The sequence below is a fragment of the Diplotaxodon limnothrissa genome, linkage group LG4 (assembly GCF_057381915.1).
Source record: "Diplotaxodon limnothrissa isolate DT_005_m linkage group LG4, D_limnothrissa_male_GT1.1, whole genome shotgun sequence".
Classification (NCBI taxonomy): Eukaryota; Metazoa; Chordata; class Actinopteri; order Cichliformes; family Cichlidae; genus Diplotaxodon; species Diplotaxodon limnothrissa.
The window spans coordinates 2,014,590-2,039,068 of record NC_140599.1 but is presented as its reverse complement, the minus strand read 5'-3'; the positions used below and the strand labels follow the sequence as shown (position 1 = coordinate 2,039,068).

The 24,479-nt window shown below is 44.7% G+C and overlaps 1 protein-coding gene across 2 annotated transcripts in view; it reads left to right on the top strand.

Annotated features, from left to right (window-relative positions):
• The window catches only part of LOC146632995 (syntaxin-binding protein 4), an 81,406-nt gene extending 61,489 nt beyond the window's left edge, over nucleotides 1–19,917 (top strand). For both annotated transcript variants that reach the window (XM_085351932.1, XM_085351931.1), the window contains exons 9-21: nucleotides 2,697–2,803; nucleotides 4,036–4,177; nucleotides 5,687–5,759; nucleotides 8,597–8,685; nucleotides 10,385–10,481; nucleotides 12,442–12,569; nucleotides 12,896–12,988; nucleotides 15,972–16,037; nucleotides 16,432–16,623; nucleotides 16,908–17,024; nucleotides 18,697–18,743; nucleotides 18,841–18,968; nucleotides 19,862–19,917. In XM_085351932.1, the coding sequence (XP_085208058.1) occupies nucleotides 2,697–2,803; nucleotides 4,036–4,177; nucleotides 5,687–5,759; nucleotides 8,597–8,685; nucleotides 10,385–10,481; nucleotides 12,442–12,569; nucleotides 12,896–12,988; nucleotides 15,972–16,037; nucleotides 16,432–16,623; nucleotides 16,908–17,024; nucleotides 18,697–18,743; nucleotides 18,841–18,968; nucleotides 19,862–19,917 (1,335 nt within the window). The remainder of the gene's footprint in view (nucleotides 1–2,696; nucleotides 2,804–4,035; nucleotides 4,178–5,686; nucleotides 5,760–8,596; nucleotides 8,686–10,384; nucleotides 10,482–12,441; nucleotides 12,570–12,895; nucleotides 12,989–15,971; nucleotides 16,038–16,431; nucleotides 16,624–16,907; nucleotides 17,025–18,696; nucleotides 18,744–18,840; nucleotides 18,969–19,861) is intronic.
• Nucleotides 19,918–24,479: the final 4,562 nt, after the last annotated feature.

Below are 24,479 nucleotides of genomic sequence, written 5' to 3'. Positions count from 1 at the left end.
GAATTGAGCATTAAGACCTGCAGTGTGAACGTAGCCAAAGAGATTCTGGCAAACCGTCAGGTGACTCAGGAGGGGAAAGCGGTGTTCCAACTGCACTGTGTGTAGTGCTGGTGGAGCGCTGCTGACTTGGACTGAGAAAATTGTCGGGCGGTGGAAGGAATACTTCGAGGACCTCCTTAATCCCACTGGCACGTCTTCCGTGGCGGAAGTTTGGGGACGAGGGGGATGACAGCCAATATCTGAGGTCGAGGTCACGGAGGCAGTTAAACAACTCCTTGGTGGCAGAGCCCCTGGGGTGGATGAGGTCTGCCCCGAGTTCCTGAAGGCTCTGGATGTTGTAAGGCTGTCTTGGTTGACACATCTCTGCAATGTTGCCTGGGGATCAGGGGCAGTACCTGTGGACTGGCAGACCGGGGTGGTGGTGGTGTTTTGTGGACTTGGAGAAGGCATTCGACCGTGTCCCTCGGGGGGGTCCTGTGGGGGGGTGCTCCGGGAGTATGGGGTGTCTGGCCCATTGCTATGGGCCATTCAGTCCTTATACGACCACTGCAAGAGCTTGGTTCGCATAGCCGGCAATAAGTTGGACTCGTTCCTGGTGGGTGATGGGCTCCGCCAGGGCTGCCCTTTGTCTCCGGTTCTGTTCATAATTTTTATGGACAGAATTTCTAGGCGTAGCCAAGTGGCGGAGGGCTTTCACTTCGGTGGTCTCAGAATCTCATCTCTGCTTTTTGCAGATATTGTGGTTCTGTTGGCTTCATCAGGTGATGGCCTCCAGCTCGCACTGGAACAGTTCGCAGCCGAGTGTGAAGCGGTGGGAATGAGAATCAGCACCTCCAAATCTGAGGCCATGGTCCTCAGCTGGAAAAGGGTGGAGTGCCCACTCCAGGTCGGGGATGAAACCCTGTCCCAAGTGGAGGAGTTCAAGTATCTCGGGGTCTTGTTCGCGAGTGATGGGAGAAGGGAGCGGGAGATCGACAGACGGATTTGTGCAGCGGCTGCAATGATCCGGATGCTGTACCGGTCCGTCGTGGTGAAGAGAGAGCTGAGTATAAAAGTGAAGCTCTCAATTTACCGGTCGATCTACGCCCTTACCCTCACCTATGGTCACGAGCTGTGGGTAGAGACCGAAAGAACGAGATCGTGGATACAAGCGACAGAAATGGGCTTCCTCCGAAGGGTGGCTGGCCTCTCCCTTATAGATAGGGTGAGAAGTTCGGCCATTTGGGAGGGGTTTAGAGTAGAGCCGCTGCTCCTCCACATCGAAAGGAGCCAGCTGAGGTGGTTCGGCCATCTGACAAGGATGCCCCCTGGGCGCCTCCTGGGTGAGGTTTTCTGGGCATGTCCCACCGGGAGGAGGCCCCGGCACAGATCCAGGACACGCTGGAGAGATTATATCTCTCGGCTGGCCTGGGAACGCCTTGGTTTTCCCCCAGATAAGCTGGAAGAGGTGGCTGGGGAGAGGGAGGTCTGGGCTTCTCTGCTTAGGCTGCTGCCCCCGCGACCCGGCCCCGGATAAGCGGAAGAAAATGGATGGATGGATGGATGGATGGGTGCTTTCTTCCATTTGTGCAACATCTCTAAAGTTAGAAATATCCTGTCTCAGAGTGACGCTGAAAAACTAGTTCATGCATTTATTACTTCCAGGCTGGACGACTGTGATTCATTATTATCAGGAAGTCCTAAAAACTCCCTGAAAAGCCTTCAGCTAATCCAAAATGCTGCAGCAAGAGTCCTGACAGGGACTAGAAAGAGAGAGCAGATTTCTCCTGTTTTGGCTTCCCTTCATTGGCTTCCTGTTAAATCCAGAATTCAAAATCCTGCTCCTCACATACAAGGTCTTAAATAATCAGGCCCCATCTTATCTTAATGACCTTGTAGTGCCATATCACCCTATTAGAGCACTTCGCTCTCGCTCTGCAGGCCTACTTGTTGTTCCTAGAGTATTTAAAAGTAGAATGGGAGGCAGAGCCTTCAGTTTTCAGGCCCCTCTTCTGTGGAACCAGCTTCCAGTTTGGATTCAGGAGACAGACACTATCTCTACTTTCAAGATTAGGCTTCAAACTTTCCTTTTTGCTAAAGCATATAGTTAGGGCTGGACCAGGTGACCCTGAATCCTCCCTTAGTTATGCTGTAATAGGTGTAAGCTGCTGGGGGACTCCCATGATGGATTTTTCCTGCTCTCACCCTTTCTCACTCATCACCTGTTTATACACCTCCCTGCATTTCATCATTAGTTATGATTCATATCTGTCTCTCTTCCTCAGCTTGTCTTTCTCTCCTCTCCCCTATCTGGTCCCCGCCCCTCCCTGAGCCTGGTTCTGCTGGAGGTTTCTTCCTGTTAAAAGGGAGTTCTTCCTTCACACAATTGCCAAAGCACTTGCTCATTAGGGGGTCATCATCATTGTTGGAATTTTCTTTGATTTGTCTGTATTATTGATCGTGCCTTACAGAACAAAGCGCCTTGAGCCAACTGTTGTTATGATTTTGTGCTATATGAATAAAATTGAATTGGATTGAACTGAAATGCATGTTGCAGTTATGTTCCTGCAGTTGAAAAGAGCTGATAATGACTAGACTTGGATAAGTACTTTGATTCTTAGAAGTGGCCCTGACAGTTTATTGTACTTTTAAATAAGGAGAAACAGGGCTTGTAGCCTCCTGCTCAGTGGGAATAAAACTGTCTCCCTGTTGTGCAGGATGGACGGTTGAGACCGGGAGATCAGCTCATTGCTATTAACAAGGAGTCCTTGATTGGTGTGACACATGAAGAGGCCAAAAGCATGCTAAACAAAGTGAAATTCAGGTGAGTGGTGTTCATGTTAGAAATGAATGTACCAAAGTCTAGTGTGGAACAATGAGCCAGTGTATACACAGTGCTACAGTATAAGCAGTTTTGATCTTAGTGTCTGTGTGTTTTTGGACATTGACATGATTTCTTTGTTATTTTTACTGTTTTCCAACACATATTAAGTTAGAGTCAGATAATGAATGTTTTCCCAGTTTCAGTTTAAAGATATACCAAACAAAAGTACTGCAGTACCCACTGAAACAGAGTTATTCCTACACACAGGGTTGGACAGCTGACAGATGCAGGCAGGATAGATTTTCAAAGCTTCCTCATAAAGAAATAAGATCCAAGGTCTGGAACTGACTCCAAGTGTGACACCTGCAGTTGGAAGCACAGAGCATAAAGTCAAAAGACATCTCAGTACAATAGAATAGAATAGAATAGCCCTTTATTGTCATTGTACATATACAATGAAATTATGGGAAACCAGGCAGACAGTGAGAGCACATGATTCAGGATTTTAGCACATTCTATGAAAAAAAAAAGTCATTTGTGAGATTGACATTATATGAAGGGATGAAATCCCTCCCCTTACACGGAAATCCATGTAAAAGGCTTTTTTTGCAAGAGTGGTGGCCTTTTACATCAAGCAGCTAGATAACAGCACTGCAGGACAGCTTCACAAACCAGTGATCAGAATAGCAAGGCCAGATTAGACTTAAGAAAAAGTCTCACGGTTTTGGACACATTGTAAAGAGGATGGTGGATACTATGATGAGTATAAGTGTAAAACATTGTCTGTAAAAGACATAAAGCAGTGTGATGGCATGGATATACACTCTCTCCAGTTCACTGGGTTACATGTAGATCATTAAAATCAGTTCAAACTGAGAAAAGCTCATATCACTCTTTTAGTTTTTCTTGTAACAGTTTAAGCTAATAACTTATAATACTTAAATAAATAAAGTTGTGCAGAAACCTTCATACTGTGGAAACATTATCTTCTACAGCATCTTCGATCCTGGGTTGGAAAAAGCAACCTGATTTAAGCTTTGTTAAAGACTGCAACCAAATGACTTTTACACAAACTGCCATAGACCCACCTGTAAATACAGTGTCAAAGCTGATACTACACTTTAAGCCCAAAGTTGAATGTGTTTTTGTAAATGGGTAAACAAAATGTCCCACATACATGGACCACGCTTTGTGTGCCAACACTGATCACATGCTTATGTGTTTGTCTCTAGCCAAGATACTGCTGTGGACATAGCCTTCATCCCGGGTAAAGGACTTTTTCCCAGCAGCACGTCTCTTCACAATGGGCTCCAGCGAGCCTCGGGCAACAGCTACAACTCTGGACGCTTAAAAGTCCACATCCGATCACCCGAGGTCAGCTCCACCACATACACGGCTCCTACAGGTCATTCATAGAAGAAGTGGCCTGTTATTCTCACAGCAAACCAGAAGTTGCAGAAGAAGCAGGATTTCCATGTAAAAGAAAGATTAGAGTTGTATCTTCTGTACCTATGTCAGCACACCGACTGCAGGATAAAAGAAACAACCTGACTGAGCTCTGGGAAACAGAGTTACTGTTGCTATTTATCCTCATTCAAAAACACAAAAAACACCAGGTGTGCTTAAATGTGTCAGCTGGCTGAGTCGATTATGTTGTTTCAAAAATTGCAGGTTAAGACTACATTTATTCTTTGAGCTAAAGTCTCATATTGTACTAATGTCGTCAAAAAAATGCTAAAAGATCAACCAAATAACTTTGAAAAGGCCGCTGTACTTTGGTATAACTGAGGAATAAACATAGTCCAATAAACACACTGATTAATGAACCGTTATTGACTAAAGAGTAGTTGTACTTCTCACAGTATATAGCATGTTACATAAGGTGGGTCAACATCAGAGTGATTTTACAAAGTGAAACTGTAGCCAGTTCAAACTCTCTGACATGTAAAATGTTGAATTAAATAATTATGATTTTTAACCTCCTAGGGCCTGGCGTCCACATATGTGGACATCACATTTTGGGTTATTTAGACCAAAATACTCAATTTTGCTCGGCAAGGGCCTGATATCCACTTACGAGGACATTATGCTGCTGCTGTTCTATCACAATTGTAAACGAATATCCTCAGATGTGGCTCTGATTTTTCTTAAAAACAAAAATAAGGTAAAAAAAAAATCTGGTAATTCTTTATTTTTACATTCATTGGGCCCCAATATGCCCAAATATCAAAGAGAAATTAAAATGCATGCCATGGAAGAGTTCGGGTCTTAGAAGGTTAAAGAAAGTTGGAAGAAATTCATTTCTTTACTTTCTCATTTATAGAGTTTGGTCCACAGTTACCACAAAGAACTTAGAACTGTTGTGTTTAATGTCAATATAGAGACAGCCAGAACTGGAGCTAGACCATTGCATCATCTAGCTTCAGTCCCAGTTCTGCTACTACCAGCTACTAAATCTAATAAATCTAATAAGGGAAAGACCATCTCTGAATCGAGGAGGGGGCCTAAGGGTCTATCTGTCACCATCTTACAATGATGTGATTGCAGCCATTCCCCAACTCTCTGTGAATGGTACTCATGGCCATTGATCAGCGGTCATGACAATTTACATATTAATGATCAAAGAACTGACCTCCCAGCCCATTGTTCCTTCAGTGGGCTGGTTTCAGTCATTATGCAAATGTACTGTTTATAAGATTGAAACCTGCAGTCAGCTGAGACTGAAGACGTCACCTGGATGAAACGTTTCTCCCACTGAAAACACTACGTCTAGATGAACAGGATCCACCTTTGGGACAGCAAAATTATTAGCTACACTAATTAACTCATTGGTCATTAGTATTGGAATTCTATTTAACTATTTTCCTTGTGTTATTGGTGTAGATCTGTGCAGAGGAGCCAGCCCCACCTTCCTCACCTTCTCCTGACATCTGTCCTCCAGATATTCATGTTTCAGGTGAGACCTCTGTGTTTGCACTCAGACTACAGTGCTGTCCCCCCCCCCCCCCCCCCCGGGAGCCTGTCCATTATGCTAGCAGTGTCTAAGCGTTCGTTTTCTTAATTCATATGGGGCGCCACCCCCACTTTGGGAACCTCTGGTATAAGACTAAGAGCTCCGCTGTTCAACAAAAACTCTGGAAATAAAAAACTCTGCTACACTGAAAACACATGTTTGGCTAATGTTTAGCAAAAGAATGCACAGTGTGAAAAAGTATCGAGAAGACAGAAAAACAAATGTCATCAGGAAGCTGATGACAGCATCAGGAAGGGAGCCACATATGCACATTGAGCACAGAGCCAGCACCAACACGTGAGGGATTTTTCTTTGTCATTTATTGATTTGACTCATATGCACAGTGGGTCAGTGGTTAGTACTGCTAGATCACAGCGGGGGGGTTCCTGATTCAGTTCAGTTCAGTTTTATCTGTGTAGCACCAAATCATCAAAGAGTCGCCTCAAACTGCTTTAACACAGAGGAAACTCCAACAAGAGGAAGCACTTGGCGAGAGCAAGAAGGACAAACTTGATTTTAAAAGGAAAAACCTCCAGCTGAGCCAGGCTCAGGGAGGGGTGGACATGTGACTGGCTGGGTTTGGAGGATGATGACAGGACAAAGACACGCTGTGGAAGAAAGCCAGAGATTAACATCAACTAATGATTCAATACATAGTTCATGAAAATGGTGACTGAAGAAGAAACACTCTACAGCCTACGTCTATTGCAGCATAACTAAGGGGGGATTCAGGGTCACCTGGTCCAGCCCTAACTATATGCTTTAGCAAAAAGGAAAGTTTGAAGCCTGATCTTGAAAGTAGAGATAGTGTCTGTCTCCTGAATCCAAACTGGAAGCTGGTTCCACAGAAGAGGGGCCTGAAAACTGAAGGCTCTGCCTCCCATTCTACTTTTAAACATTGTAAATATTGATCACTGAATAGTTTTGTGAGGATGAAAATAATGATGAAATGGTGACTCTTATTAGTGCACTTCAGTCACCACAGTTCAGCTGAACATCTGTCTCAGTCCTGAAGTAAAGCCAGAGAAGTGGAGACTGGATCTCAGATCAGTGAGGCTGTACTGATGCATGCGGTGGCTCAGCATGTTACATAGAAACATTTAGATAACACAGATAAGAGCAGTCTTTAAGTGAATGGACGTATTCACAGTTCATATTCATTTCAACATATTTTTGGCTCGCGTTATGTCTGCTGTTCTTTATTTCTGGTGCAACAAATGCCTCTCAGCAGAACATCACTTTGCCAAAGGAAACTGAAAACGATCTGAAGCAGTCCAGTTGTCGTCATACTGAAGGACTGCTTCAGACCAGCAGCTGTAGTGTCATAGGGCTGCCCGTGGCTCTCGGCCGAAAGCCACTGGATTACCTGGGATTACCCAGCCAAGGTTATTTTCTAGGTACTCTAATCATTTCACTCCCTGCCAGCCTCTAAGCCAGTTGCTAGCTGTGACAGATGTCAGCACTTTGTAGTGAGGTGAGCGCACACACAGAAACAGATTTTTATTATATTACAAAATATAATGTTCCAGAATTATGATCCAGGTTAAATATGGTTCACTGTGACAACATTTCAGATAAATACTCCTCTTAAATCAGTTAATCTACAAAATGACTCCACACTATGAAGACAATGTAAAACAGTAACATGAGTGTAAACAGAGTTTAAAGTCAGAAGAGCAGAGCAGCCATTCAAATCTGGGACAGAAAAACGCATCATATGAATGGCTGGCTGCTCCCTCCCCTCGCGTCTACATAATCATCCACTTTTCTTCAGTTCCTCTCTTTTTAATCATCTGCTTTTCCCTGTACCATCGCTCACAGTCACAAAGACCTGCTTTAAACCAGCAACACCGACATCAGGTTGTCTATTCAACTCTGATATGACAGATTATATAACGATATTTCTCCTGCTGTTCCTCACTCCTAATTACACTTTCAGTATTCTGTTAAGAGGCCAGTGCAGGGGTCAGCAACCTTTAACACTCAAAGAGCCATTTGGACCCAGTTTCCACGGAAAAGCAAACACTGGGAGCCGCAAATACTTTCTGACATCTAAAATGAAGATAACACTGTTATTGTTTTTTACCTTTATGCTTTGTATAGACAACTAAGGTGTGTTGCTTATGAAATCCATGAAGTGCTACAGAGAAAATTACATTTTATTTATGTAATGAACACATTTTGAACTCTTAAAAAATACAGCAAAAAGGAGATGCACCCAGGTGAAGGTCTCTTTTAAATGAATTACAAAGCTGTAAAAAAGGACTGTAAGCTGTCGTCTGTGAGGCGTGAGCGTGTTTGTTGTTACCATAGTTCATGGAGGAGCTGCTCACATACGTATGTGGATGCATGAGGATCCATACTTGGCCTGCCTGGGTTGAAAGTCTTGACAAACGCACAGCATTTCGGCTGGTATGGTTTATGTGAATGTGATGCTTATTGTGAGAGATGAAAAATAATAACATCATTTTATTTTTATATTTCAAGATCACAATAATCTTCCAATTTAGAAGCACAAGTTAAAAACGAACTAACACAAATAAAATACACTTCAGTTAAATACTTTGTTTTCCAAACCACGTGGAGCCGCAGAGCTAAAGAGCGCAGGTTGCCGACCCCTGAGCTAGTGCTTCCTTGTTCTATGTACCACACATCTGTGTGTATATACGCAGTCTACTTAAGAAAGGATTTTTTTAAACAACCCAAACTTCTGGTCTCGTTTTTTTTTCTTTTTAACCAAAGTCAGTCCTGATTTTCTTTTCTTCATTTTCTTTCTCCAGGTTCAACCAGCCAGAGATCCCCGACAGGAGCAAAACCTAAGATAACCCTGGACCCTTACATTCGCCTCAAATCAGACAAATTAGACTTGGTGAGTCCTGACCTGCTCGGGTAGGCTTCTTTAGACCTATGCTGCCTGATACACAGTTAAGTGGACACTCATACTAAAGAAATCACACAGATTATGTGAGAGCGATGACACATGTGAAGGCATATATGGTTGGTGGTTGAAAGGTGTATGTTGTTGAAGTCAGAAACTGGATCGAGGTTTGTGGGTGATCCTGGTCGACAGTGTTGAATACCTACCAGCAGGTATGTGAGAAACGAACTAGGAAGTGATGTCAGCTTCCTGGAAAATTCCCTTATGAGTCTGATTTGCAGCAGCTCAGGGCTGAGACGCTAAGCGTTGCATGCAGAAACACCACCGTGGCAGGATGTGGTGGACCGAGGTCGTTTTGGTCCTTTAAGCGATTCGCTGCTAGAGAGGCACTTTCTACGTGACCTGCCGCTTGTGGCTGAGTTGCCGTCTATCCCAATTGTTCCCCTCTGTGTAATACCACTAAGAGTTGATTGTGGAATATTTAGTAGTGAGGAAATGATTGCAGACAGCATCCTATCATGGAAGCACGCTGGGATTCACTGAGCTCCTGAGAGCGACCCGGGATTGTACACACCTGGGCCATGGAAGTGATCGGAGCACCTGGATAATGGATGATTTGGATGGATTAGTGTGCACTAATGTCCCCCACTTGCCCTCTGGGTGCTCTTTATCCTTCATGCTTGGGCCCTCTACCAAAGGCCTGAGAGTCTGCGCTCCTCCCTGCAGAGATGTCGTTCCTGGATCTGCTGGAGCCACTCGCCTAGTTTAAGAGTCACTGTTCCAAGTGCTCCGATTACCACAGGGACCACCGTTAACCACGGCGTCACCTTTCTCATCTTCTGCAGTTGCTCTCTCAGTGAGCTTCATTCTCTTCCTGATTTTGGTATTACTCAGTATAGCTCCCACCCACTCTGCACCTTTTCCTATGTTATTTCGCCTTTTCACTGCTTCTTCCTGCAGTGCACTCATCACTTTCAGTCATCAGAAACTAATAGAAACTGGCCTCAGCCCGAACCCAGATTTGACTTCAGATTGGACCCACAGTATCCCAGTACTCCCAGCCCATCATCTTTATGCATCCAGTTATTAATCTCCCTCTTACAGGCCTGCCCTGCCTGCTCCATTGCATGTGGATTATTTTTACCCTGTCAGCAGACTCTGTCCCTTCAGCTTTACGACTCTCTCTTTGTACAGTTGTTACTGTTATTTAGGTTGATTTTAATGTTGCCAACATTTTGCTTGGGCATGTTGATCCAGGGATTAGAAACACAGTGAGTTTAAACACTGGCAACATTCTGTCCTGATTTGTTGGCTCTGCAAAGGAAAACGAACAGGCAGTGTACAAAACTCTATTGAAAACAAAGGAATTACACACGTGTTGAACAGAGCAGTGTCTGCTTTATGACTGCGGTGAATTTGCTAATTAAAGAACTCTATAATCGATTTATGAAAAACACATTACTCAAAGTGTATGTAGGCAGTTTTTGTACTTTCTTCTACTGCATCCTGTCCTGGTAGCTCAGGTGTATCAGTATGTCTCCTAGACAAGCGTCCTCTTTGCAGATGCTTTGTGAAGTAACTTTAGGCTAATATTTGTAATGAAGTATAATTTTACTTGGAGAACAAAGTGTGATATGCAGAGTGCAGTTTGATGACAGCATACAATGCTTCATGCGCCTGTCTCTCTTAGGCCTTGTCCTTCCTTGGTTTGGATGTCACAGAAGAGAAGAAGAAGCAGCTGCGACAGAGTCTGACCACAGACCCACAAGGCACCGTGGCCTATGGAGGTGACGTGCATGCAAGCAGCACACGTACACTCACTGATATGAGCCGCACACATTTGTAGTCGTGTCAGCTGTTGGGTGGAAGATCTGTGCTGAGGTCCTGTCAAATCATGTGACAGCAGCATGTTTCTTATTGGTTGTGTCACTTGTGTAAAATGTCAGATTGTGTAACCAGCTGTGACTACATGTTTCCAGTCGTTTGGAGGGCCAGCGTTTACATCGTAGGGCTAAATTCACCTGCGTGTACCTGTTAATGCTCACTGACAGAAAGGACTGGATGATAAAGGGTGTGCATGATATTAAACTGTACAGGCAGCTTAGTCTTTAGACTGCAGGTCAAACATGAGATCCCATCCTGACACATGCCTCCATGCCACCAAGCTTCCAGGATGCTTTTCTGTGACAAAGCAGTTGCTGTAATGCTGATGACAGCCGCACAGTTTGAGTGTGTAGGGTCCTGTAGGTGAGCTGAGGAACATGAATGCTGCAGTGATGAGTCACCTGGCAGGCAGGTTGTTCAGCGTCTCGAAGAACAGATCAGGTCTGTTGCCTTTTCATGTAACTCTGTGATGCTGAGGAGCGTACGACAAAGTAATGGCTTAAAGATGTATGTTACACCTAAAGTCAGTTTTCAGTGTGACAAAGAAGCTTTTTAACCTCGCCACACAACTGTAGTAACTGCCGCAGGTGATATTCAGATGCACACTGATGCACACTGCTGAGCTATACCTCAGAAATACCCCTGACTAAAGCTATGCAGCCACGTCATAGCAGTGCAGTGTCTGTCCTGTACAGTCAAAGAGAAGATGCAGAAAGTGCATAAATGTGTTTCTGCCGTGTCTGGCTTCTGGAGCGTTGACCCAGCGGAGGGTCTTTGGATATTTGGGCTCGCTGTTGTTGTCAGTGCTTTTCTTTTATGCTTTTGTGACACACACTAATCCCAAAATGTAAAGGAACACTTTTTAATCAGAGTATAGCATCAACAGTTTAACCTTTGGGATGTTGCAGTTGTTCATCAGTTTGAGCTGCTTTGGTATCGTTGACATTAACAACAGGTCCACTAGAGGGGCGACAGTAGTGACTTTACAGATGAAGGTCGCTGACATTTTTCTCTCCTCATCTTTTCTGACTGTTTTTTCACTAGTGTCGCATTAGGCTAGACTCAGTGTTACTACTGGTAGCATGAGGGGATACGCCAAGATGGCACATCAATATGTGCTGTTTCCAGAACGTTTCTTAAGAGCATGGAGGAGCTTCCAGGAGACAGGAGATTACTCGAGGAGAGCTGGACATGCATAAGCCATGAGCTAGACCAGCATCTGCTCCTTCGTGCAAGGAGGAACTGTCAGAGCTACAAAATAACCTGCAGCAGGCCGCTGGTGTGAATGCATCCTAAGGAGAGTGGTCAGAGGGCTGGATGTCCTCTAGTGGGTGCTGTGCACACTGTACGGTACCATGGAGCCCAACTGGCATTTATTCACAAAATACCAGGAGTGGCAGGTCCACCACTGGTGTCCCGTGGTTTTAACAGATGAGTGCAGGTTCACCCTGAGCCATGTGACAGACGTGAAAGGGTCCAGAGCCTGTAACGCTGTTGGAGCCAGTCTATAATTTCATATACAGTAAGGTGTGTGTGTCTGTGTGTGTCTCTCTTTATGGGGACCCAAATGCGTGAATAGATAATTCTTGCTAGCTTGGGAGTTGTGGTGGGTGGAGCTAACCCTCTTCCCTACTTTGCATTTGGTTGTAGGAGCTGGAGTGGGCAAGTTAATTACTTGGAGGTCTTTCTTTCTTTTACCTTTCTTCGCTTTGACTCACAGATTTTTATAAGGTGTGTGTGTGTGTGTGTGTGTGTGTGTGTGTGTGTGTGTGTGTGTGTGTGTACACATGACCCTGATTGTTTGCTTTTCCTTGTTTTTCTGTTAAAACAATGAATCCCATCTGTTTTGGTGTGATGGCTCAGACTTTGTGGAGGCAACCCGGAACATCTTCCAGGAGAACCTGGAGGAGCTGGGCTTGGAGACGGGTCCCTTCACATTCTCCTACCATGAAGCAGCTAGTCTGATGGATACCTCAGCCTTCCACTCACCTGTAAGCAGCTCTCACAGCCACTCATATAGACACAAAACAGCAGACTCTGTAATTAATTAAGACTCAAGAAGTTTATTGTATGATGTTACCCAGCCTGAAACCAAATACTGTTTCTCACCAGCCTCTACAGTGCAAGAAGCAATACAGTTTAAAAAGAATAAATACAGTTTAAAAGAATGACTTTTAAAAAAGAGCAGCAAAAAAGGCATAAATAGCATAAAATCTAAGCTTTAAAACAAACTCCAGTCACAATTAATCTAATATTTTAAAATTTCCACCCAGAAATGAAGGGCTAACTGTGTGTGTGTGTGTGTGTGCGCGTGCAGACATATGAATCAGAGTGCAGCTACAGCAGTGAGGAGATGGAGCAGTTTCAGACTGAGGTGAAGCAGCTGCAGACGCAGATGAAACAGCTCAAGGTGAAAACACACCTTTGTTTGTCCCTCTTTGGTTAGTGGTGAGGACTTCCAGCTGTTATGTTTTCTCTTAGTAGCTTTACTTTTACTTTTCTTTGACTGTGTCTCCCTCTGTCCCACAGTGTCTTTTATTATGTCTACTGTCTTGTTTCGTATCTGTCCTGTGGTCTTTACTAAGAATGAAGTCCAACACACTCAGGCTAATTTACCTTAGCTGGCTCGACAAACCCGAAGCCCCAGTTAGAGATGATGAGTATCATGATGATGGTCAGGAGCTGTCTCTGTTAAACTGGGCGTCACACTCTGAGCACACTCACATAAAATGATGCCCATGATCGGCACCTACACGTGTCGCCGTGTATCGATAAAATGGTGACAAAATGATTCAAATTTACAGTGAAATGTATCACTGTGAGTAAGAGCACAGACGATTGCTGCATTGTCCTGGTGGTTTTCTGGCACAGAGCTGTAACAAACATTTTAACTCCAGTGGTGTCGTGGCTGAGTGCGCTCTCAGTGCTCCTGTTTATTATGGCTGCACATTACAGCTCCTTGGAGGACAGGACCAGCTTCACCCCGATCAGACCTGCACACTGTTAGACCTCTGCCTCACCACTACATATTTCAAGTACAACGAGGGCTTCTACAGACAAAAACATGGCTGTGCCATGGGCTCCCCCGTGTCACCTATTGTAGCCAACCTTTACATGGAGGAAGTGGAAAGGAAGGCTCTTGGCTCTTTCAAAGGAAGAGTACCCAGCCACTGGTACAGATATGTGGACGACACCTGGGTCAAAATCAAGACACAAGAAGTGGAATCCTTCACTGCGCACATTAACGCTGTGGATAAGAACATCAAGTTCACCAGGGAAGACACAAAGGACGACTGTTTGCCTTTCCTGGACTGCGCTGTGCACATTGAAGAGAACGGCAACCTCAACATCGAAGTTTACCGGAAGCCCACACACACGGACCAGTACCTCCTCTTTGACTCCCATCACCCTCTGGAACACAAACTTGGAGTAATCAGGACCCTACACCACCGGGCAGAACATGTTCCCTCTAAGCCTGAAGGAAAAAGAAGGAACACACACATGTAAAGGAAGCACTCAAAACCTGCGGCTATCCTAAATGGGCGTTTTTAAAGTCAGCAAAGAGGCACAGAAAAGAAGACCAGACACCAGCGAGGGAGGATAAGAAGGACAGACGCAACAACATTGTCATCCCCTATGTAGCCGGTGTACCAGAGAAACTCAGGAGAGTTTTCTCCAAGCACGACATCCCAGTGTATTTCAGACCCAGCAACACACTCAGACAGAAACTGGCTCACCCGAAAGACAAAACGCCAAAACACAAACTTAACAATGTGGTGTATGCTGTACAGTGCAGCGAGGAATGCTCAGACCTCTACATCAGAGAGACCAAACAGCCACTTCACAAGCGCATGGCACAACACAGAAGAGCCACCTCCACAGGACAAGACTCAGCATCCATCTGCATCTAAAGGTCAAAGGTCACTCTTTCGAGGATGCCAATGTTCACATTTTGGACAGAGAGGACAGATGGTTTGAAAGAGGAGTGAAAGAAGCATCTATGTCCACTGTGAGCGACCATCTTTGAACAGAGGCGGGGGTTTACGACACCAACTCTTTGCCATCTATAATCCAGTTTTGAGATCCCTTCCCAGACGCCTTAACGCCCACTCACATCCTGGGCCATCTGACCTCAGGAATTCGCATGATAAGGTGGGGCCAGGTTTCACAATGAACTCACCCGAAACTCTGGCTGATTGGGACCCACACCCAGTTTCCCACCTTGGCTCAGGCGATTAGAGGATCATCAGGGGTCCTTTTGTCCCTCTGTGGGGGGAAACTCCCACTAGGTTTATATCTGGGACTCTCCACCATTTGACCTTAGAACTGAAGAAGCTTCTCGGATGAGAGGTGAAACGTCTTCAAGCAACTTAAAGAAGTCCAGACGCTTTTCTTTGCAAGCTCCTTAAATATTCAGAATATTACAGAGATTAACTATATATGATGTAAACTGTAAAACTTTGTTAATTTCACTATAGAGGATGTACCCTACAATAATATAAAACTCCAACAGTCAAATAATACCATATTTCTAAGCTTTTCAGGGCCGAGTACAATAACCTCAGTTTGATCTGGATTAAGAAGCAGAAAGTTAGCGGCCATCCAGGTCTTTATGTCTTTAAGACATTCCTGCAGTTTAACTCATTGGTGTGTGTTATCTGGCATCATGCACAGATAGAGCTGGGTGTCATCAGCATAGCAGTGTAAATGCAAGCTTGTATAATGTAACAGAACTGGCACTAGCATTTCAGCTGCATTAGTCACAGAGTTAGAACGATGGAAAAAATGGATTTTATTCTGAGCTGATAATAAATGAGTGACATAATTACTGTCGTTGTTCTTATATACTGATGACAGAATGACTGTAAAAGCACTCAGGTTAACTGTTTCTAAAAATCTGCAGTTGAATTCGCTCCGTGCTCTGACAGCCACTTTGGAGAATAAACAGGATGGGAGGAGTCGGAGGAAAGTTCAGGAAACACGAGTTTTCCTCGTCTCAGAGTTGACTCGGCATGGCTAGCTAAACCTGCTTCCTTCAACAGTGCCCAGAAATATGGTTTAATAGGCACATTTACACTCTTAGTCTCAGTCATCTCTTTGGATCATAGACTAGGGCTGGAGCGGGCGTTTTGGTGGCATTTCTTTGGCTACCAAGTGAAGTAGTGAGAATACGTTTTGCAGTTTAAAACTAAACACATAGAATCCTGTTTCCACACTTAGCCAACAAACACACACTCAGTGGGAAAACCACAGACGAAGCCCAACGTCCCAACCTCACCAAGATTTAGCTGCTTTTTCTCCTCACAGTTGTGTGTCTGTCCTCTGAATGGAAAGGTGGGGTCTTTAACAGTCATACAGGAAGCTGCCACTTCATCTGCTGCCTCTCTTGGCAGGTGATGCTGAAGGACATGGAACACAGCAAGAAAACCCTCGAGGAGGAGTTGCAGAAGACCTCAGAGGTCAGAGGCCAGCCTGCAGCCTGTGGAGACGCGCAGTCTCAAGTTACATCTTTATAACTGTGGGATATGAGCGTGGGGTCAAAGTTGAATGGAAATTATTTTTGTAGTGAAACTAATCAAACTGAGTCTGCTGATAATGCCGGCTGTTTTTTAGTTGATGAATGATTAGAAATGGTGTTGTTGTGCAGCTTCTCGATGTCGTAGGACAGTTTAAGTATGAGAACCAAGAATGTAAAGATTTCTCAGCTGGTAAAATGAAATAGCTAATAACATATTCATATGATCATCCTGTTGTATTTAGCAATGTAAAATACGTCTCACTGGCAGCTGAATCATCTGAAAACATGGACGAAGACTGAAGGCAGCGAGTGAATCCTTCTGTCATTTCTCCTAGAAAGCCTGTCTGACTGTAGAGGAGAACACTCGCCTGAAGAGTCGTCTGCAGGCGTCTGAGGCGGTGCATCGGCAGGCCGGCAGTGCTGAGCAGGACTATGAAGAAGTCATCCAGCTGCTGGAGGCTGAGATCAGAGACCTGAAGAGCCAGCTGGCCACCAAGAAGCAAAGACGGGGAGCAGAGTCCATGCAGGTACAATGATGTCAGAGTCGTGGCCCACAGCCTTGTTCAGGGCCACTGACAGGAGAGCAAGAAAACCTCATTTCAGCCTTGAAATTTGGGGAAACATCTGTCTGAACATCTGTCTGTATTTTTAAATGCATCTTCACAGTACTCTACATCTTACACATCCAATATGTTCAGGCATTAGGTCAAAGGTCATTGTACTGTATAGTGATACATGATGCACTCATGCACCCAAAGAGTTGTCTACGTGACACACGTACACAAGCTGAGTGTGTTGGTGTGTTTGTCAGGAGGAGGTGGGCGAGCTGAAGAGGAGGCTGACGACTATCGACTGCCAGCTGAAGAAGTCCGAGCTGAGCAGGAAAACTCTGGAGATCTCCAACAAGAAACTGCTAGGCTTTGCTCAGGTACTGGTGTTCCTTTGGATGCACACAGAGCTGTGAACAGGCAGGAAGCAGACTGAGTCCACTCTGTATACCAGAGTGTTGTATTGGTCTCACAGCTAAACCTCGGTCCGAACTGGGACAGGACAGCGATCCGAAGCTGTTAACATTGCTTCTTCTTCTCAAAGTGTTATCATAGCTTTCTACAGTTGTTTTGCACAACACACTCAATTCAGCCTTAAGTATTAATAAAAATACAAATTCTACAGAGTGTTAATGTGGGGAATATAATCTTATACTGATTGATAAGAACTCAGTTATCAAAGCTGAAGACTGTGTATCTCTAAAATAGAAGCTTTTAACAGGTTCAGGAAAAAGTGCATAAAAATATATGAATAAAAACTGAAACAGCTGAATGAAAGGCTTGAGCGCTGCGTGACGTGGTTAACTGTCAGCATCTACAAAGAGATTCAATATCGTTGAAAAGTGAAGGTGGTGAAGCAGCAAAACAGCTCGCTACACAACTGTAGTCACTGAAGCAGGTGACAGTGTAATCACCACATTCTCGCTGGTTATTTTTCCAACAACTTGTTATAAGAGATGCACACACTTTGATGGAGAGGGGAGCTGACGTCCCCTCTCCATCAAAGCCTTTCTTTGCTAATGTGCTAAAGCTGTTAAATATCCCACGTTAGGGGGAAGACGATCAATAACTGAGCATCCACACAAAACTGCAGAATGGTCTCAGACGTCGGTTCTTCTGATTGTCAAACAAACACACACGTTAGCTTCCGTGATAATAAGGATGCAGTTTGTGCCATCTTTCCCTTTAGTTGTGGTTAATCAACAAGAGTGATGTGCTCGCCACCTGTTTGTATTTCCTGGTCTTCCCTGCAGACACACACACATACAGACTGAAGGTTGTTTGGCAAAAATGCTATTAGTAACTGAGTGCCAGTACAGAAATGATGTCGTCATTCAAACTTATTAACAGCTCAGTGTTTCCCCCAGGACAACATTCAAGTGTAAATGTCAGAGAAAAACACATTATGGGACCCATGTCAGCCACTATGCATGTGATGGTTTATTTTGCAGTTAAGACTATTTAAGCGAACCTGTAGATTTATTAGATGAAGTAGGAAAATGCATAGAGCTGTACATAACTGTTGCATTATTTGACCAAAGGCTTGAGCGTTTCCTTCCATGGTGTGCGGCAGATGATGTGGAGGCTGCATGTGCAGCTCTGAGATTTCCAGATCTGGTCTTTAAATCTAGTGACAGGAAAATAAGCTGATGGAGTCAGTCTGCCCCCAGTGATGGAAGTGTGCTACAGCTCTGTCCACAGCCATAAACCAGCTGCTGCACAGGCTGTTCCACCAACATCTGTCCTAGGAGAATTGGCTGTGGGTGGATGTTTCCTCATATCCATCGGTGCCGTCAGTGATGGTGGAAGGATGCAAGGTGCAGGAACCAGTCAGACACAGGGGTGTGCACAAAGCCATCAGCATAGAAACCAGTTTGAAAAACACAACGAGGGGAAGGTGCAGCCTGTGGCTGATAATACTAATAACTGACGAGGTCCAGCAATCAAGCTCTTCTCTCTGGTTCGCTTCATCCTGACAGCACAGAGAGACCCGGTGTGTGTTACTGCTGCCAGCGCTCGGCCTTACAGCTGTCACATTATCTCTCTTTACAGAACGTCCACAAAGTGCTGACCACGCCCAGCCTATTTGGAGAAGGGGGGTAAGAGAGCGCGACCTTCACCTTACAAGCGCCTTACAGCTTTGCAGTCGAGTTCCTGCTCCAACTGTCCTTCTGCTTGTGTGTCTGTCTATATCAGGAGTAACAGGTCATCTCCTGCCACGGAAAGCCCCGACATCCCATCACCAATTCCTGACCCAGCCTTCCAGCTGGCTGTGGAAGCCAAAGAGCTGGTGGAGGGGGTGTGTACTCTCACAACTGATAAAGGTACAGAGCTCACTAACCCAGAATAAAAAGCCTGAACACTGTGTGCATACAGTACGTGGAAACACCATGTTTGGAAGGAAGGACAAAGGTTCAAACTGCAAACACTTTCAGATAATGTGATGAAAATTAGTTTTCTTTTGCCACGGCTTAAGAATTGATGAACTAATTATGAGCCATCCTTTAGCAAGAACTCTGCTATAATGGCGTCAGTATAAAATATATATACAAAGTCTTTAGTGCCAAATTACTCCACACGCTTCACCTCATACAGTATAACAGACGTGGATGTAACCTGCAGCCTCAAGGCAGTGACATATTAAAGCAGCCAGTGTGCAACCACTGCTGTCCATCGTTCTGCAGCAGATCTGAAGTGGAGCAATGAAACATGGATAATATCTCATCCTTACTCATCAGGCCGATCCGCTGAAGTTCCTTTTTCACAAAGGTAGAGAAAGCAGGGTCCCAGGACATAAAGTGGTGACGATGATTAAAAGCTGTTTCTTTAGAAGCTGAAACTGTTCTGGCTTCATGTTCAGTTCTTTTTAAATACAGCTGAGATTGAAATCCAAGCTGTGACCAAAGCAACACTGTTTCAAATGAGTTACTTTGTGTGTAAGTTTTCAAAAACACGGCTTTGAGGCTTACCTGTGACAGAAGCATCGCAGCACGGGTCAAAGGGAAGCAACAGCTTGTGATTCAGACCTGCAGTGACAGTGTGAGCCACTAGCTGCTGCCCTCACTGCTCACAGCTGAAACAAAGACCTGGTATTTTCCCTACCTCTATTTGTGTTTGCTTTATCCAAAGGGTTGTCTTTCCCGCTCGCAGCAGGCACCACTGCCTCCTATTACCATACTGCTATAGACTCAAGTCTTTCTGTCCACCTCTTCTACAGAACCGGTGAGTGCAGATGCAGCTTCAGCTCCAGATGTCAGTCCTCACCATGTGTGAACAGCACCAAGCCAAAGAGGACTGAGTCCAGACCTGGGCCGGGCAGAGGACCCCCAACGAGCAGCTGACCTCGCCATGCACTTCACCACAGTCCGCAGCAAACACACCATTCTACGACAGGACACGACGACAGCGACAGTTAAACCCTCACTGGGACAGACTGACCACGTTTTAATGCCAAAGCCTGTTTGTGCACATGAAATTAGTGTATTCCCTCCAGTTACTCCAAATGCTCCTCACAGGGCTCAGCAGTGGGATCTGCTGATTCGGTCTCATCCTGTCAGCAGCACATCACATGTACAGAGGTCTCTGTGAGAAGTGCTGCTGCAATTCTCTAGTGTGTTACTCTTACAGCAGGTGGTACAGGTGGAGCTGCATGACCAAGTCCTCCACACACTCCCACAGTGTCACTGCTGTAAACCTTGTTAATACTCTTGCCAACCTCTTTTCTATCCTCACAAACACAAACTCATCTCCACTCCGTAAAAGGAGGACTTGTTACTTGGAAAGCTGATGTGTACAGCGTGTCCCCCTGTGTCAGAAACTCCATGACAAATTAGCTCGTCTGCTCTAACACAACATCTGCCATGCTTCCTTCCCTCGCGCCCTTACTCACACTGTCATGGAAGACAAGAAATGAAGGTTTGAAGGTGCAGCGTGGATCATCTTCATCTCATTGCCTGGTTCATGTTGCTGTGTCTCCTGCGTTCAGGAGTAGTGTACCTGTTGCCGTAGCTCCAGCTGTGTAAAACTGTGTTTGGTATTCTGTGTAGGCAGACCTCAGTCTTAGGCTACATGTTGAACATAGATTTGATTTCTACAGACATCTACAACTGCAGTGACAATAATGACATGTCCTTCAACCAGATTGCATCTTTGGTGTGGCCTCATTCTTTCTGTTACTGTTTTATATTAAAGGAATAACTGATGACCGGACTGGTGTCAAGTTCGACTTTTGTTCAGCATCCAGCAAACAGTGCTGCTCACAGGGGGCGATTTCACCACAACTGCTTCCCACAGAAGCCCCTCAAAAAGCAGGAAACCAGAGCTGCTCACAGTTTGTGCACGAGGGTGTTCAGGAAGCGGATACTGACTAATGACGTGACGTTCTAGGGTCATGTGTGGAAATCGTGGTTGCAAATGAGGGGGCTGTCTTGATCTCTGGCTCCTCCTGCAGGCATTTCTAGTTATATTGATGAGTTACCCCTGGGAAGATAAACTAAACACAAACACAGCACTGTGCTTTCAGTGTGAATCATTTACTTTCATCAATCAACAAAATGCAGTGAATGAACCAAAGAAATCGCATCAGTGTTTGGTGCAACCACCCTTTGCCTTCTTCTAGGTCCACGTGCACAGTTTTTACTCGGCGGGTAGTTTGCTCCAAACATCTCGGAGAACTAAGCACAGATCTTCTTTTGCACAGTGCTGTATGTGCGGATGTTAAGTTAAAAGTACTTGAGCATAGGGGAAAAAGTGTTTATATGAATGAGGCTAGTAGTAAAAAAGTACTCAGAGAAGTCAAACTGAGTGGAAAGGGAGTCCATCTACCATTTAAACCCTCACAGGAAGTCACTGTGGGGCACTTACACAGCACCAGAGACATGTGAGGCAATGACCCAGTGTGTGTGGTTTTGCTTCTTTACTGTCATGTGCAGGCAGGAAAAGGACCCAAAAATACACAGAGGGAGCAATCAGGGAATGGGAAACAGGAGGGAAACACAGCTGGGGCAAATCAGGGCTGACGAGACAAAGGAAGCAAAACCAGACGCATTAACATCAGACACGGACTTTCAAAGTAAAACAGGAAACACAGACTGAACTTACAGACACACAAGCAGGCACTGCAACAGAGGGAACAGAGACGTGGGACCAGGGCGGACACAGACTCTGACTGGACACAGAATAGAGGGAGTATGGAAACCAGAACCTGAGAACAACATAAACACCAAGAAGAGCTGGGGAAAAATAGAAATGCAAAACAGAAACCAGAACCTTCACAAAAATAAACCAAGAGAACACAAATAAAGGGTACAAAACAGAAACCACTGAGTCAACGACCCAGGAACCCTAACATTTACATATTCACAGTGGATTTCACAACAAACAAGATGCGACTGAAAGTAATCAGGACAGGTCCCCACCTTATTCCATGACAACCTGAGCCCCATAAAAACAGTGAGTGCTCATGTTCATATCACTGATTCATTGATACAATTCGCTGTATCAGGGTGTTGTCCTTCAGAAGAGCCCACTGCCATCAGTATAGAAATCTTCCTTCTAGGGATGTTGCTAGGATCAATATTGGGCCTTAACCATGAAATCTTTGGACTGTTCACTGAAGTTGTTTATTGTTGTTATAGTAAAGGATTAGCTCAAGAACAGTGCATAGAGAGCTTCGTGGAATGGGTTTCCATTGCCGAGTTGCTGCATCCACGACTTACATCACCCAGCGTACTGCAAAGTGTGTGTGCTGTAAAGCACCACCCCGCTGCATTATACAGCAGTGCAGACGTGCTCTCTGCAGTGACCGGTCTGGGTTTGGTGGTTACCAGGAGACTGTGCTTATCGGACTGCATTGTGCGAACTGTTAACTTTGGTGAATGAGGAATTCTGATGTGATGTTTTGTTTCAGGCGTGGGCTCGCCCCCTTAGTTTCAGTGAAAGGAACTCTTCAGCATGCCAAGACATTTTGGACAATTTCATGCTCATGATTTGTGGGAACAGTTTGGGAATCGCTCCTTCCTGCTACAACATAACTACACACAAGTGCACAAAGCACTTCTATTAAGACATCAATGAGTGAGTTCGGACATGACCGGCTCTCACAGAGTCCTGACAGAACACCTTTGGGATCATTTAGTGCTAAATAGGCCTCCTCATCTAACATCAGAGTCTGACCTCACACATGTGCTTCTGGGAAAAAGATCAGAAACACACACACAAACACACTCCTAAATCTTGTGGAAAGTCTTCCAATAAGAGTTGAAGCTGGTATAGCTGCAAAGGTTGGGCCAACGTCCTGTTAAACCCTGATGTCACTCAGGTTTGTGTGTGTGAAGGAAGAAGAGCAAACACTTTTGGCATTGTAGTCAGTGTTGGGAAGGTTACTTTTAAAATGTATTCCACTACAGATTACAGATTACATGCCCCAAAATGTATTCTGTAACATATTCCGTTACGTTACTCAATGAGAGTAACGTATTCTGAATACTTTGGATTACTTAATATATTATCATGCTTTTTACAGCTACATGAATGTGCTATTCATGTGATTTATTACTGTTACTGAAGGTCTGCGGCTCTGAACCGTAGTAAAGGGGCCTCTGACTAATACGTCGGGTTTATGTCGGCTCGTAGCTGAAAACTAGCTTTACTTTGTTGTGTGGGTCAAGTTTGCAGCGAGAGACGGAGAGAGACGTTGAAAGGCTGCTGCAACGGGACTTATTGTTTCGGAGGAAAACACGAACACAGCGTACAGTCGAGTCTTAATAGTGTACTTACTCTTCTTGGCTGCAGTGGTTATTATTATATTTACATGCTTCCAGCTCCCGTTTCTGCTCGATGACAGCTCGTACTTTTCCTTTTTCTCCCTCCCTCGCTCACTGACACATCACGGGTATGACAGTCCATCCTCCCTACAGCACGGACTACACTGCCCATCAGGCTACATGCTTTAGGGCGATGCCTGTAACACTCTGCCTATTAGCTCAGCACAACAACATCAACAACAACAAAAAGGCGCTCTCTCACCCAGGAAACACACAGTCAGAGAGGCGGCACCCTGTAACCATGGCAACTGTAACGCTGCCGCCTGGAACAACAGAACGTGTGACAGGTTGAAGGACTATTGCATATAAAACTGTTCAGTTAATACTAATTCATATCAGTTGATATAAGGACGAAAATAATGTAAATATGGTAAGAGAATGGTTAAGAGTTTATTATTTTTTATTATTAACACTGATTATAGTGTACCTGCAAATACAGTATAGAAGGCACAATCAAACTTTGTACAATTTCAGTGAATGTGAAAGTGAATATTGCATGAGAGCACCTTTATTCTTCAGCACAGTCTGAACTCTCTGAGGCAGCTTTGTCATTCAAGTATCTTCAGGAACAGTTCTCCAGACTTCTCGAAGGACATTCAAAGCTCTTCTTTGGATGTTTCTGCTTTTAGTTCTGTTCTCTATCAAGATGATCCCAGACTGCTTTAATAGTGTTGAGGTCTGGGCTCTAGGGAGGCCAATCCATGACTGATATTGTTCTATCCAGGTATGCGTTTACTGCACTGGCAGTGTATCTGCGAGCGCTGCCATCCTGAAATTCATTCATTTGGACAAGATCTCCAACAAACCCTGACAACTCACCTTGCTCATTACCACCTCATGTTGACAATGATTTGAACTGGGACGTGAAAAAAAAGTGAAAAGGGATAAAGACTCGGGTGGCATGGTGGTTAGCACTGTTGCCTCACAGCAAGAAGGTCCTGGGTTCCCGTTCCTGTTATACATGACTTTTAGGACCTTCAAGCCTGTAGTTATATTCTTTATCAGTTGGAG